We start from the raw sequence: 12272 nt of genomic DNA, 5'->3' as shown, positions 1-12272 counted from the left end.
GGAAGGTCCTTATTTATTTCTAAACTCTGGTGACTGTTAAATTGGAAGGACCAGAGCTGCTGAATCTGATCCCTGGTTCTAGACCTATCATTCCTGATACCTAATTACCCATCTCCCTTTCAGTTGCTCTCGGTAGCTTTTCCCAGGTGCTCTGGCAGCAGCACCATCTTCTCTCCTCCCCCCTGCCAACACAAATTCCACACAAGTACTGATTTACAAGAAAAAGAAGATGTAAAAATTCAGAAACAACACACCAGGGCAAGGTAATTAAAAGTGTAGATAAAGTATCCTTTTTATCTTAAACAATAAGTGTTTACTGAGTGTCTATGACTCACCCCTGGGGATACAAATACAAAGGTCTCTACCTTCAAAGAAATTCGATTTTACCAGGGAAGGTCAGATGTACATAGATATGAATACAAAATAGATACAATATAATGGATATTGGGGAAAGTGAATGGGAATTGGAGGCAGGTCAGAAAAGGCTGTAGGTAGACAGTATTTGAGCGGAGCTTTAAAATGATCCAAGACAATCCCAAAGGACTATTGATGAAACATACTTTCCACCTCCAAAGAAAGAAAGATATTGATGGAACACAGACTGAAGCATGCTATTTTTCACTTTCTTTCATTTTTTTCTTTTAATCAAGTTTTCTGCACCACCTAGCTACCCCAATCAAGTTTTCTTGTACAAAATGACAAACGTGGCAATGCTTTACATAAATAAAATAACATAAAACTAGAGATTTTCAGAGTTGGTGGTGAGGAAGGGGTGTATTAAAGGTACAGACTAGAGGTTACTTAGACCCTAGTCAATCTCAAAGTCCTGCAGAGCAGTAATCCTTCTGGCCCGGAGGCCATGTTTACTGCATTGTTCTCATCTGATTCTAAACTGAGGGTGCCACTTCCCTTGTCTGAAGGCAACATCTGACAACATAGGACTAGGATGCCTGCGTTCTTTCTTGTGACTGCAGGTTTCTGCTATTTTATGCACATTTCTATAGAATCCTTTGGCTAACCAGGGATTTCCCTTCCTTGATCAAAAGGGAACAGGTAGAAAAAGAACTATCAAGTACAATGAACATATTCCCAATTAACCATAAAACGGGATGATGATAACAGTAATAATAGCTTATGTTCATATAGCACTTAAAAATGTTAAAAAATGTTTTTCTCACAACCACCATGTAAGGTATATCATTCATACTGAAGCTCAGAAGTAAAGGGACTTGCAAGGGCAGAAGCCAGTGTATAGAGCCTCAGGCCTGGCTTCAGGAAGACCTAAGCTCAAAGCTGGTCTCAGACACTTGCTGGTTGTGGGTGACCCTGAAGAAACCCTGTAAAATGGGGATAAAAATAGCACCTACGTTCCAAGAATGCTTCGAGGATGAATGAGATCTTTCTATAGTGCCTTGCAAACCTTAGAGTGCTGTATAAATGCTATTATTATTATTACCCAGAATCTCACAGTCAGGATTTACAACTTGGTCTTGAACTGACTTCTTTTGATTCCAAGTTCATGTCTCTTTACATTACACCACGATGATTCAAACTAGGTCATGCTTTAAGTTCATAAGACCCATCTTTCACTGCAGAAGTTCCTATAATATGCAAGATCTTGGACTATTCCAGAGACTGGGATGTCCACTATTGACTGTAGGATTCTGAGGAACTTTGAGAAAGCTGAAAGCTGGCATTTTCTTTTCTTTAAAAAAAAATTAATTTAATTTATTGATTTTTTGAAAAAAATAATAAACATTTTTATTTATAGTTTTGGGTTCCAATTTTTATCCTTCTTTCCCTCCCTCCCCTCCCCCCTTCTTGAGGGGGTAAACAATCACATATGGATTACACATGTATGATTATGTAAAGCATCACCATATTTGTCATTTTGTATAAGAAAATGATAAAAACCCCAAAATTAAAAATAACATGCTTCAGTCTCTTCTATCAATATCAGCTCTTTCTTTGGAGGTGGATAGTATATTTCATCAATAGTACTTTGGGATTGTTTTGGATTCACTGTATTGTTGAGAATAGTCAAGTCATTCACAGTTTGTCGTCAAACAATATTGCTGTCTCTGGGTACAATGTTCTTTTGGTCGTGCTTACTTCACAATACACAATTTCATTCATGTCTTTCCAGGCCTTTCTGAAGTCATCCTGCTTAAGCAGGCATTGTCAACACACTGGTCCAACCTCTGGCTGCCTTTCTAGTCAAAGTAGAGCCGTAAAGTTCGTTGATTTAAACAGACGTGAACAATGGCTCTCGAAGGCAGCTAGGAATAATAGACATTTACTGGGAAAGTGGTTCCAAATGTCTATTTCCTTTACTTCTGGAGTACTGACTCAACTCAGCAAACACTTAAGCACCTGCTGTAGTACCACTACATTAGCTTCACTAATACCTTGACTGTTGCATGACAGTTATACTGAACTGGTCTAGTGGAGCACAAGCACTGGTAGGATCTATAATGCTACAATGCCTTTGGGTAAGGAACCAGCAACACATTGAGCTTGTTTTCTGAGGACCATCCAAACTTAGTATGGAGAGGCTCATCACCAGTAGGGTGGACAGTTGGGGGGTGAATTCTTTGGCTATGGTAGTCCAGGAAACAAAGAAAAACAATGTAAGATCCTTGTATACTGACCAATAAATGGTCATACAACTGAAGGAACTTTACTGTATCAATCTTACATTCTTGCTATAAGTGAAACAGAGGAAAAAAAGGAAATTGGGGCTGAATGGAAAGACAGGTCACAGATTCTAACTAGAGAGGTAAATAAAGGATATGGTAGAATTGGTTTTATTATTCTTCCAAACGTAACAAGAAACATCATTTTATGAGTTGTTTAGTCATTTTGTATTAAAATGTTCTGAGAATTATTTGAGAAAATAAACAATAAAAATTATAGTTTCTTCACTAACACCTATTGCAATGAATGAAATGGCAGAGAAATTGTATGAAGAATTCAGTAAGATCTTCCCAATTAAATCAATAGAGATTTTAAGGGAAAGGACAAGTTGGGAAATACAGAGTAAGGAATGATACACCAAAAACATGCAAACTACACAAAAATGTCATACCTAGAAATCATGAATACTTTAAGAAAAAATGGCAAAAAACCCCAAACCAAACAAAACAACAAAGAAAAAATGGCATAAGTAGCACATCATATTGGACAAAATGAAATATTCTGATTTTAAAATACAGCAGAAGCAACATGTTATGGTTACAGGTGTAGGAGTCATTCTTTTTTTTTTTTTTGTGGGGCAATGGGGGTTAAGTGACTTGCCCAGGGTCATAGGAGTCATTCTTGAATCAGCTCTCTGTGTAACAGTCAGACCATCAATTTGTTAGAACAAAGGTCAAAATTAATATAAAACTAAAAGAATAAAAATGAGAAAAAATATGGTATGCAATTAAACAAAGTACTAAAAATGGGAAATGGAAACAAAACTGACAGATTATAATTCTATACAGAGGTCTAACCAGTGCAAATCAATTGTTATAATGAAAAGACCCAAAAAAACTCAAAACTGTCTTAAATCAGCAAATATTTGGATGCATTTGGCAAGTGAAGGGATGGCAGCAAAGGGCAACACTGGTTTAGATTATAAACTCATCTGTGAAATCTTAAAGAGAAGGATGGTAGAAGATTATGAGTAGAATCATCTCATAAAACAGGAAGTAGTAGTGGGACAGTGAAAGAAAAAACAACTATAACGAAAGCTTTGTTAGAAACCCAGCTAAGCAGTTACCTTGAAGTTATTTAATGAAAAAAATTGGAAGAATGGCAGTAAGCAGACGAAAGATGGAAAATCTCTCTAAGTATTTTTTTCTTTTTTTTTAGTGAGGCAATTGGGGTTAAGTGACTTGCCCAGGGTCACACAGCTAGTAAGTGTTAAGTGTCTGAGGCCAGATTTGAACTCAGGTCCTCCTGACTCCAGGGCCTACGTACTCTATCCACTGTGCTACCTAGCTGCCCCTCTCTAAGTATTTTAATAATAAACTCTTTTTCTCATCATGGACAGTAAAGCCACCATATCTGAACCCTTAGCCTAACAGTCCTGAACATACTTCTTAAAGGACTATAAATAGCACTGGAAAAAACAAAGATCAGAAAAGTAGGAAGACTCAATTAAGTATGTACAGAAATGTCCACTCTGGGGGTCACAATTTCAAGGGCATTGAGGAATGGGTAATGTATCTGAAGAGGGAGAAGATAACAAAAGAAGGGGGGAGAGAGAAATGAACCTTATTATTAACCCCCAAAAGTGAGAGCACAGCTACATTTAACTGCTAACCTACCTATATGTGCTTACCTCACCATCTCTATAAAACTTTTATGAAAATAATCTATATAGGTATCAAAACCATCCATGATAAAAACAATGGTAAGGAACATCACTTGCTTTTGCAATGGATATTTCATGGCAAATCCTATCTTTACTATCCCACAACTGACCGAAGGAGACAGAATTTACAGGATCTTATTGTACTTTTTGTTTATTATCCTTAAAAAAAGTTTGATTCTGTGGAGCAAAATACCACCTTAAATGCTATTCTTCAAGACGGTGCCTCCCATGCACAAGTCAATATTAAATAAGAAACCTCGAAAAATATAACAGAGACAACCTTGTTCAATAACACCATGATCATTAATACCAAGAGAAATATAAAATAGGGCAATATATGTACTCCAGACATGCTCATCACTCTCATGGAGGAGATCCAGCATAATGTATAATTTGAAGAGGGATTTCCCATAGAAAGAGAGGTGCTCCAGATGCTGCTATATGTGGATGACCTTGCTGAACTGCAACAAATTCTGAAACAATGTAGAACCTCCTAAATCAGAGCCATAATCACTCAAAAGAAGTTGGCCTAATTATCTGCAGAGTAAAATAATACAAGAGGAAGAATTCCTAATGACCAGATTATGAGATCCATAGTTGAATTTAAACCTATAACGTTCACCTATAAGTATACTGTACGTAAATGTACACAAACACAAACTGCAAATGGACAATGAGAAAAATTTAATAGGAGGAGAAAAATGAACTGGACAGCCTTCTTTCAAAGATTCCCAAACTGTTTTCTGAAGCAAAGGTCCATCCTTTTTTTTTTTTGGGGGGGGGGGGAGAAGGAGGAGGAGCAGGGGAGTACAGTTTTTATAGCTATAATTTCTCTCGTAATGTATGACTTTGAATCATGGTCTGCTACAGCCTCCAAAGAAGTAAACTGAGGAACACCAATACAGTGAGATGAGGTTGCAATGCACACTAAACAAGGAACTGTGCAAAGGTGGTATAAGAATGTTATCAAAGCCATGTATATTGGCATAAAACTGAAATACAATTAAGCCTTTACTATGTATCAGGCACTGGAAATAAAACTATGAAAGTGAAGAAAGTCCCTCTCTCCCACAGAAAAAGATAAGTCATTCATGTGGTAAGAGTGAGGGCTGCTTTTTCACTACCTTTCTTGTAATGTCAGGATAATGTGAGGAATGCTTCTTTGAGGTGAGATTATAGGAAGTTATAGATGTAAGTCTCATGGTATAATCATGAAGGAACTATGAATCATTTTTGTAGAATACTTACATTTATAAAGTAATAGATTCATTGGGCTTACATTCTAAGGTCAGATGCTATATATTCTTGCTACCAACTTTCCTTCTTTCAACTAAGAAAAACCCAACTACTCTTTCCAGTCTTTTAGTGATTCCTTCTCATTTCTGCAGCTACATCTTCAGTGGGATCTCATTTATAAGCACTACCAAATTTATGTATGAAGCTTTTATCCATCAGTTATTCTACTGAAATCACTAGGATAATGGTAAATTTCAGCATCACAAATACACTTACCAAGTCAGCATCTAAACCATAAAGACAATGTCTGACGTTTGGATCATGATCTGGCTTTCCTTTCTCGGATCGGATAAATTCCATGATTTTGTGTTCTCCTTCTCCTGGAGTCTGAATATAAAGCCAAAAAAAGGGGTAATATGATGTATTTTAGAAAATTACATTTAGAAAAATGCTTCAGTTAAAAGACAAAATAACCTCATGGCCTGATAAGTAGATAGTAACTCCTTGCCATGACTTGTCTGAGGAAATCTTCATATTTACAAAATACTTCAGATGCTCATGTAATCTGGCCATGAATTCAGTCCCTGTCAAAGTTAAAACAAACAAACAAAATATGATCTAATGCCATTAAGGAAAGAGCCGATTACAAGCAGAAACAAAAAATAAGCCTTGGGTTCATAACCTCTAAGTGACAAGGTATAAGATATATTACTCGTGGTACCTGAGAGGGCAAGCATACAATTGCAGTGATCAGCAAGGTCTTACTTATATATTAGACTATGGTATACTTTTTCATCATAAACAGGCTAACAGTTTGGTATAACCTTTGCTTGGTAAACACTCTATCTCTTTATAATATCACTGAGACAAGGTACCCTAAAATTGAGTCACTCTCAAATAGGAAAGGTAAAAGATGTATGTCTTTGTCGTGATCATAGGCATTGATTTGAATCATGGCTCAATGGTAATGCTCTTTTTATTTTATTTTTTTTGGTGAGGTAATTGGGGTTAAGTGACTTGCCCAGGGTCACACAGCTAGTAAGTATTAAGTGTCTGAGGCCAGATTTGAACTCAGGTCCTCCTGACTCCAGGGCTGGTACTCTATCCACTGTGCCACCTAGCTGCCCCTGTAATGCTCTTTTTAAAAAAATTTAAAAAAATTTTTAATTTAAATTTTTTTGGGAATGCTCTTTTGAGACAATAGAATGTAATCTTGTTAACCACACCTTTGTACCCTGTCTTTCCTTGTAAGATTTCATTTTAAAAAATGCAACTTCGCCCCAATTGAGAAATGGTCAAAGGATATGAATAGGCAGTTTTCAGATGATGAAATTAAAACTATCTAGAGCCATATGAAAAAAAGTTCTCAATCACTACTCATCAGAGAAATGCAAATTAAAACTACTCTGAGGTACTACCTCACACCTATCCAATTGGCTAATATGACAAAAAAGGAAAATGATAAATGTTGGAGAAGATGTGGGACAACTGGAACACTAATGCACTGTTGGTGGAGTTATGAACTGATCCAACCATTTTGGAGAGCAATTTGGAACCATGCCCAAAAGGCTTTAAAGCTGTGCATACCCTTTGACCCAGCAATAGCACTACTAGATCTGTATCCCAAAGAGATCATGGAAAAGGGAAAAAGACCCACATATATAAAAATATTTATAGCTGCTCTTTTTGTGGTAGCAAAGAATTGGAAATTGAGGGGATGCCCATCAATTGGGGAATGGCTGAAGAAGTTGCCGTATATGAATATAATGGAACACTATTGCGCTTTAAGAAATGATAAGCAGATGGATTTCAGAAAAACCTGAAAAGACTTACATGAATTGATGCTGAGTGAAACGAGCAGAACCAAGAGAACATTGTACACAGTATCAACAACATTTTGTGATGATCAACTGTAATGGACTTGGCTCTTCTCAGCAATACAATTATCCAAGACAATGAGAAAAAACTTATGGTGGAAAATGCTTTCTACAGTCACAAAAAGAACTATGGAGTCTGAATATAGACTGAAGTATACTATTTTCACTTTGGTTGTTGCTTTTTTGTTATTGTTCTTGTTTATTTTTTCTTGTGTTTTCTCTATTTTGTTCTGATTAATGTAGAAATATGTTTAACATGATTGTAATGTATAACCTATGTTAAATTGCTTACTGGCTTTGGGAGGGGGAAGGGAAGGGAGGGTGGGAGAAAAATTTGGAACTCAAAAAATATCTTTCCATATAATTGAGAAAAATTAAAATTAAAAAAATGCAACATTAAGAGTTGTTAAGAATCATTCCCACTACTGCCACCATTGCTACTGTCTGTAGGGCTGTCCCAGAGGGAGTGAAGGAAGGTAACACTGGATTATAAGGAATTAGATGGGAGGAGGGTGGGTGGTAATGGAGCCTAACTCATCAGGAATGGGTTAAATGGGGATAGAGAGTGGGGAGAGTATAAGGGAGGATTAGAGGGGTAAGTAGGGTAAGGAACAGGAGGGCAAGGTAATGGGTAGAAGTAAAGCAGGGGTAAGGAGGGATAAGCTAAATAGGGTGAGAAGGATAGTGAGGAAAAAACACAGTAACTGTAGCTTAGAATATGAATGGGATGAATTTACCCATAAAACAGAAACAGAGCAGAATAAAATCTGAATTCAACAATATATTGCTTTCAGGAAACATTATAAGGATGAGAGATACACAAAGATAAAATAAAGGGCAAGAGTAGAATTTATTATGTAAAAAAAAAAAAGACAGGATAGTAATCATGGTCTCAGACAAAGTTAAAATTAAAAGAGAGAAACTACATTATGTGTCAGCAATAGTATTCAATATTGGTTTAGACCATTTAAAAGAACTAGATGGTATAAAATAAATGACCATATACCTACCAAAACAGATATAGGAATATCTGAACATAAACATAAAACATTTTTATACAAATAAACTGAGATCCAAATAACTGAATTAATATCAATTATTCATGGGTAGGTAAAGCTAAATATAATTTGTTTTTTTTGTTTTTGTTTTGTTTTTTGTTTCTGTGGGGCAATTGGGGTGAAGTGACTTGCCCAAGTTCACACAGCTAGTAAGTGTTAAGTGTCTGAGGCAGGATTTGAATTCAGGTCCTCCTGAATCCAGGGCTGTTGCTCCATCCACTGTGCCACCTAGCTGCCCCTAAATATAAATTTTTAAATGACAATTTTAACTAATTGATCTATGGACTCAATGTCATCCCAATTAAATTATTAAAAACTTATTTTACTGAGTTAGAAAAACCAATAAAGTTCTTTCGGAAGAACAAAAGTTCAGGAACTTCAAAGAAACCAGGAAAAAAATGTCAATGAAATAGTTTTAGCAGTATTAGAGCTTAAACCATATTATAAGGTGAGAGCATTGTTGAAGAGTAAAATGGATAATTTTGCTTATTTTAAATTAAGCTTTTCTTGGATACATAAAATCTATGTAACCAAGAAGAGCAGGAATGTAGACAATTGGGAAACCTTTCAAGGCCAGCCTCTCAGTAAGATGTGACTGAATTACAATATTGCTGTGGCATGGGAGATGATGAGCTGGCTGATTTGGAAGGGCAGGGAAACATTTGGACTTGTGAAGGAAGATGCTACCCACCTTCAGAAAAACAGATGTTGAGTGGAAATAAACATAAGCACAGCACGGTCTTACATACATGTGTATGAGTGCATACATGTACATACATGTGTGTAGATATTTACACACATATATGCAAATGTCTATAAAACACATATATCCATGCTTAGCTGCAGCTTTCAGGGGAGGGGAGGGATAATAAAGTAAAAAGTACACAGCAGAAAACAAAGGAAAACCAACAAGGAAGAAAAGCTGGGCATATTGGAAAACAATGTGTAGTATTCATTATTTGGGTTTTCTTGAAATAGAAATATATTGTTTCATATTGAATTCTTTCCTATGTTCTGCTATGTATATGGCAATGGTTTTTTCCCCTCTTTCCTCATTTTGTATTCAAATAAATTAAAAAATTTACAAAACAACAACAGAATCAGATAAAAATGTTTATTCCTCCTGTCCATGAGAATAGTGGATTTAGTAATTTGGAAATTTAAGACTAATAGTCAGGAAACTGACTCATCTAATAATTCTGAGATGGAACTAGGAAAACACAACAAATTGAACACTGTGTCCAGGATAAAACAACTGAAGAATGAAATATCTTTTTTAAATACTTGTCAAACAAACATTTTAAACCTTCCTCAAAATTTCTAAATATATTTACCTGGTGTAATACAGTTGGAGTCAAATCTCGCTTCTGCAGGAAGAGTTTCTCCTTTTTCTAATGCTTTTTTGATTTTATCCTCTGCCTCCTTTGCTGCCCTTAAAAGTTAAGGGGGAAAAAACTTTTAAATACCCTGAGAAATGAAAATAATGGGCACTATAAAAGTTAATCTTTTTAGACTGAAAAATTTCTCTCCCTGAACACTTTGAATAAAATTAACGACTCTATTACACTTTTGTTCCATGGTTGTTATATTTTAAAAGCCTAAAGCTTTTATCTCTTGAAAAATATTTTGAAGTAAAAATAATTGGGGAAGATAAACTGCAAGATTTTTTTTTTTGGATGGGACATATGTAAATCATTGCGTACCTTATGAAAGGACTAATGAGTTCTAACATTATAAAAAAAACTATTCACTTCACATCAACACAATTGTGCTTAAAATGAACCTCAAGAACTCCAGAAAATAGCATTTAAGGCTCTTCAAAGCCTTTTCTTTTTTTTTTTTTTTTAGTTTTAATAGACTGAAGCTGCACTAAGGCTTTTGGGACACCCTGTGGTGTCTATATATTAGAAGACAAGTGCTTTGATAAAATTCTAAAAATACAATTAAAGAATTTTCTTTTGTTTACCATTTCCTTTTTAAAATATTTCAGAATTAAAATCAAATAACATTAACTATTTCTGTTACCAAGATTATCTTATTTCTTTATTGAAACATTAAAATAACATAAACCCAGAAGACCTTTTAGAGAGAACTATCCAGGGCTGTGTGTCTCACAGCTGTGGAGCTCTGAGTGCCTAGACCACAACTCTAGGACATTTACTTAACTAGTCTCACTAGGCTTCAAATGAAAACTGTACCCATGATATTTTCCCTCAATTTTGTGATATTCTTTGTGCTTAACCTCACCAATGCTTAATATATAACATGATATAACTGCTAAAATAATTGTGCAAACTACAGAAGGACACTTAAAAGTATCTTGAGGGGGTGGCTAGGTGGCGCAGTGGATAAAGCACCGGCCCTGGATTCAGGAGGACCTGAGTTCAAATCCGACCTCAGACACTTGACACTTACTAGCTGTGTGACCCTGGGCAAGTCACTTAACCCCTCATTGCCGCCCCCCCCCCCAAACCAACCAAAAATGTATCTTGAATGCATTACTTTAAGTTTCTACTGGTATAGTAGGGAAATGCTGTAGCTCTCATTTACTTAAGTTTGTAGTCAAGTACTTCCTACTATTGTTGTAGAAAAAATGGATCATAAGATCATAGATCTAGATCTGGAAAGGACATTAGAGGCATGTGGTCCAATTCCCTTCTTTCACAGATGTTGAAACTGAGGCTCAGAGTGATTGCTTACTCATGGAGTAAGCATCAAAGGTGGTTATGGAAATCCAACTTCAGAGTAAGTACCCTTTCCACTGTGCCAAAAGAGAGGAATTGTTAACAGTTCAAAGTTAATTTATTATTATTATTATTATTTTTTTTTTTTAAGCTCAAAGTTAATTTAACAGGTCTCCAGTGGAGAGTCCCAGAGATTTGTGCTAGTCCTTGTGCTATTTAATTTTCTTATTGGTGATTTGAATAAAGGCTTTGAATCTGTTTCACAAGAGGATCTATTGAAGAAACAGGGGAGACAGTTGTTTTTGAGTATTCGAAGGGCTATCATGTTAAAGAGGAAGGAGATTTTGTATATTAAGTATCAGCATGAAAAACCAGGCACAATGGCTACAAGTTTCAATCAAAATCTGTTAGGAAAAACATCTTAATAATTAGAAATGTATGAAAATGGAATGAGTTGTTTGGAGAGACTGTGGGCTCCTTCTCACAGGAGGGCTTCAAATAGAGCTTAAACAGTTGGCTGGTATGTTATAATGAAGATTCCTGTATGGGCTGGACTAAGTGGACAATAAGGATCTTTCCAACTCTAGCTTCTAGGATTCTCTAATCTGCTTACTTGTGTCTTTTTAATTTAAAAGTAATAGTGTGAAAAATATTATAACAGCAATCTAAATTATGTAAAAGTAAACAAAATATTATTAATCTAAGACAACACTTTTAAACAAAAGTTTAAAATGTTCCCTTTACCGAAAACGTCTCCCACGTTGCTGGTTCATTTTTGCCCGTGGAGCCACACCATCAACTGCCATAAAGAAAACTTTTCTGGGCTTAATAATGCGAAACAATACCTCCAGGTAGTGAAAAATATCAGCAAAAATCTTATCATCAGAAATTCTGAAATGAACATCATCATCATTAGGATGGGAGCACTGGTGTATGATTCCATTCATATCCAGGTACAAGTTATCAAATTCAGGAATCTAAAAACAAAAAAAGAAAAATAATTTTTTTAAGGTCAATTGTGTGTTTATGTACAAAAACCAATTTTTAAAAGATACTA

The 12272-nt window shown here is 35.6% G+C and overlaps 1 protein-coding gene across 1 annotated transcript in view; it reads right to left on the bottom strand.

Moving 5' to 3' along the window:
* The window catches only part of XRN1 (5'-3' exoribonuclease 1), a 113033-nt gene that overhangs the window by 79785 nt on the left and 20976 nt on the right, over positions 1-12272 (bottom strand). The window contains 4 exon segments of the mRNA XM_043990539.1: positions 5873-5983; positions 6071-6180; positions 9866-9963; positions 11960-12192. Of these exon segments, the coding sequence (XP_043846474.1) occupies positions 5873-5983; positions 6071-6180; positions 9866-9963; positions 11960-12192 (552 nt within the window).

The sequence above is a fragment of the Dromiciops gliroides genome, chromosome 3, assembly GCF_019393635.1.
Source record: "Dromiciops gliroides isolate mDroGli1 chromosome 3, mDroGli1.pri, whole genome shotgun sequence".
Classification (NCBI taxonomy): Eukaryota; Metazoa; Chordata; class Mammalia; order Microbiotheria; family Microbiotheriidae; genus Dromiciops; species Dromiciops gliroides.
This window is presented reverse-complemented; position numbering and strand designations above follow the sequence as displayed.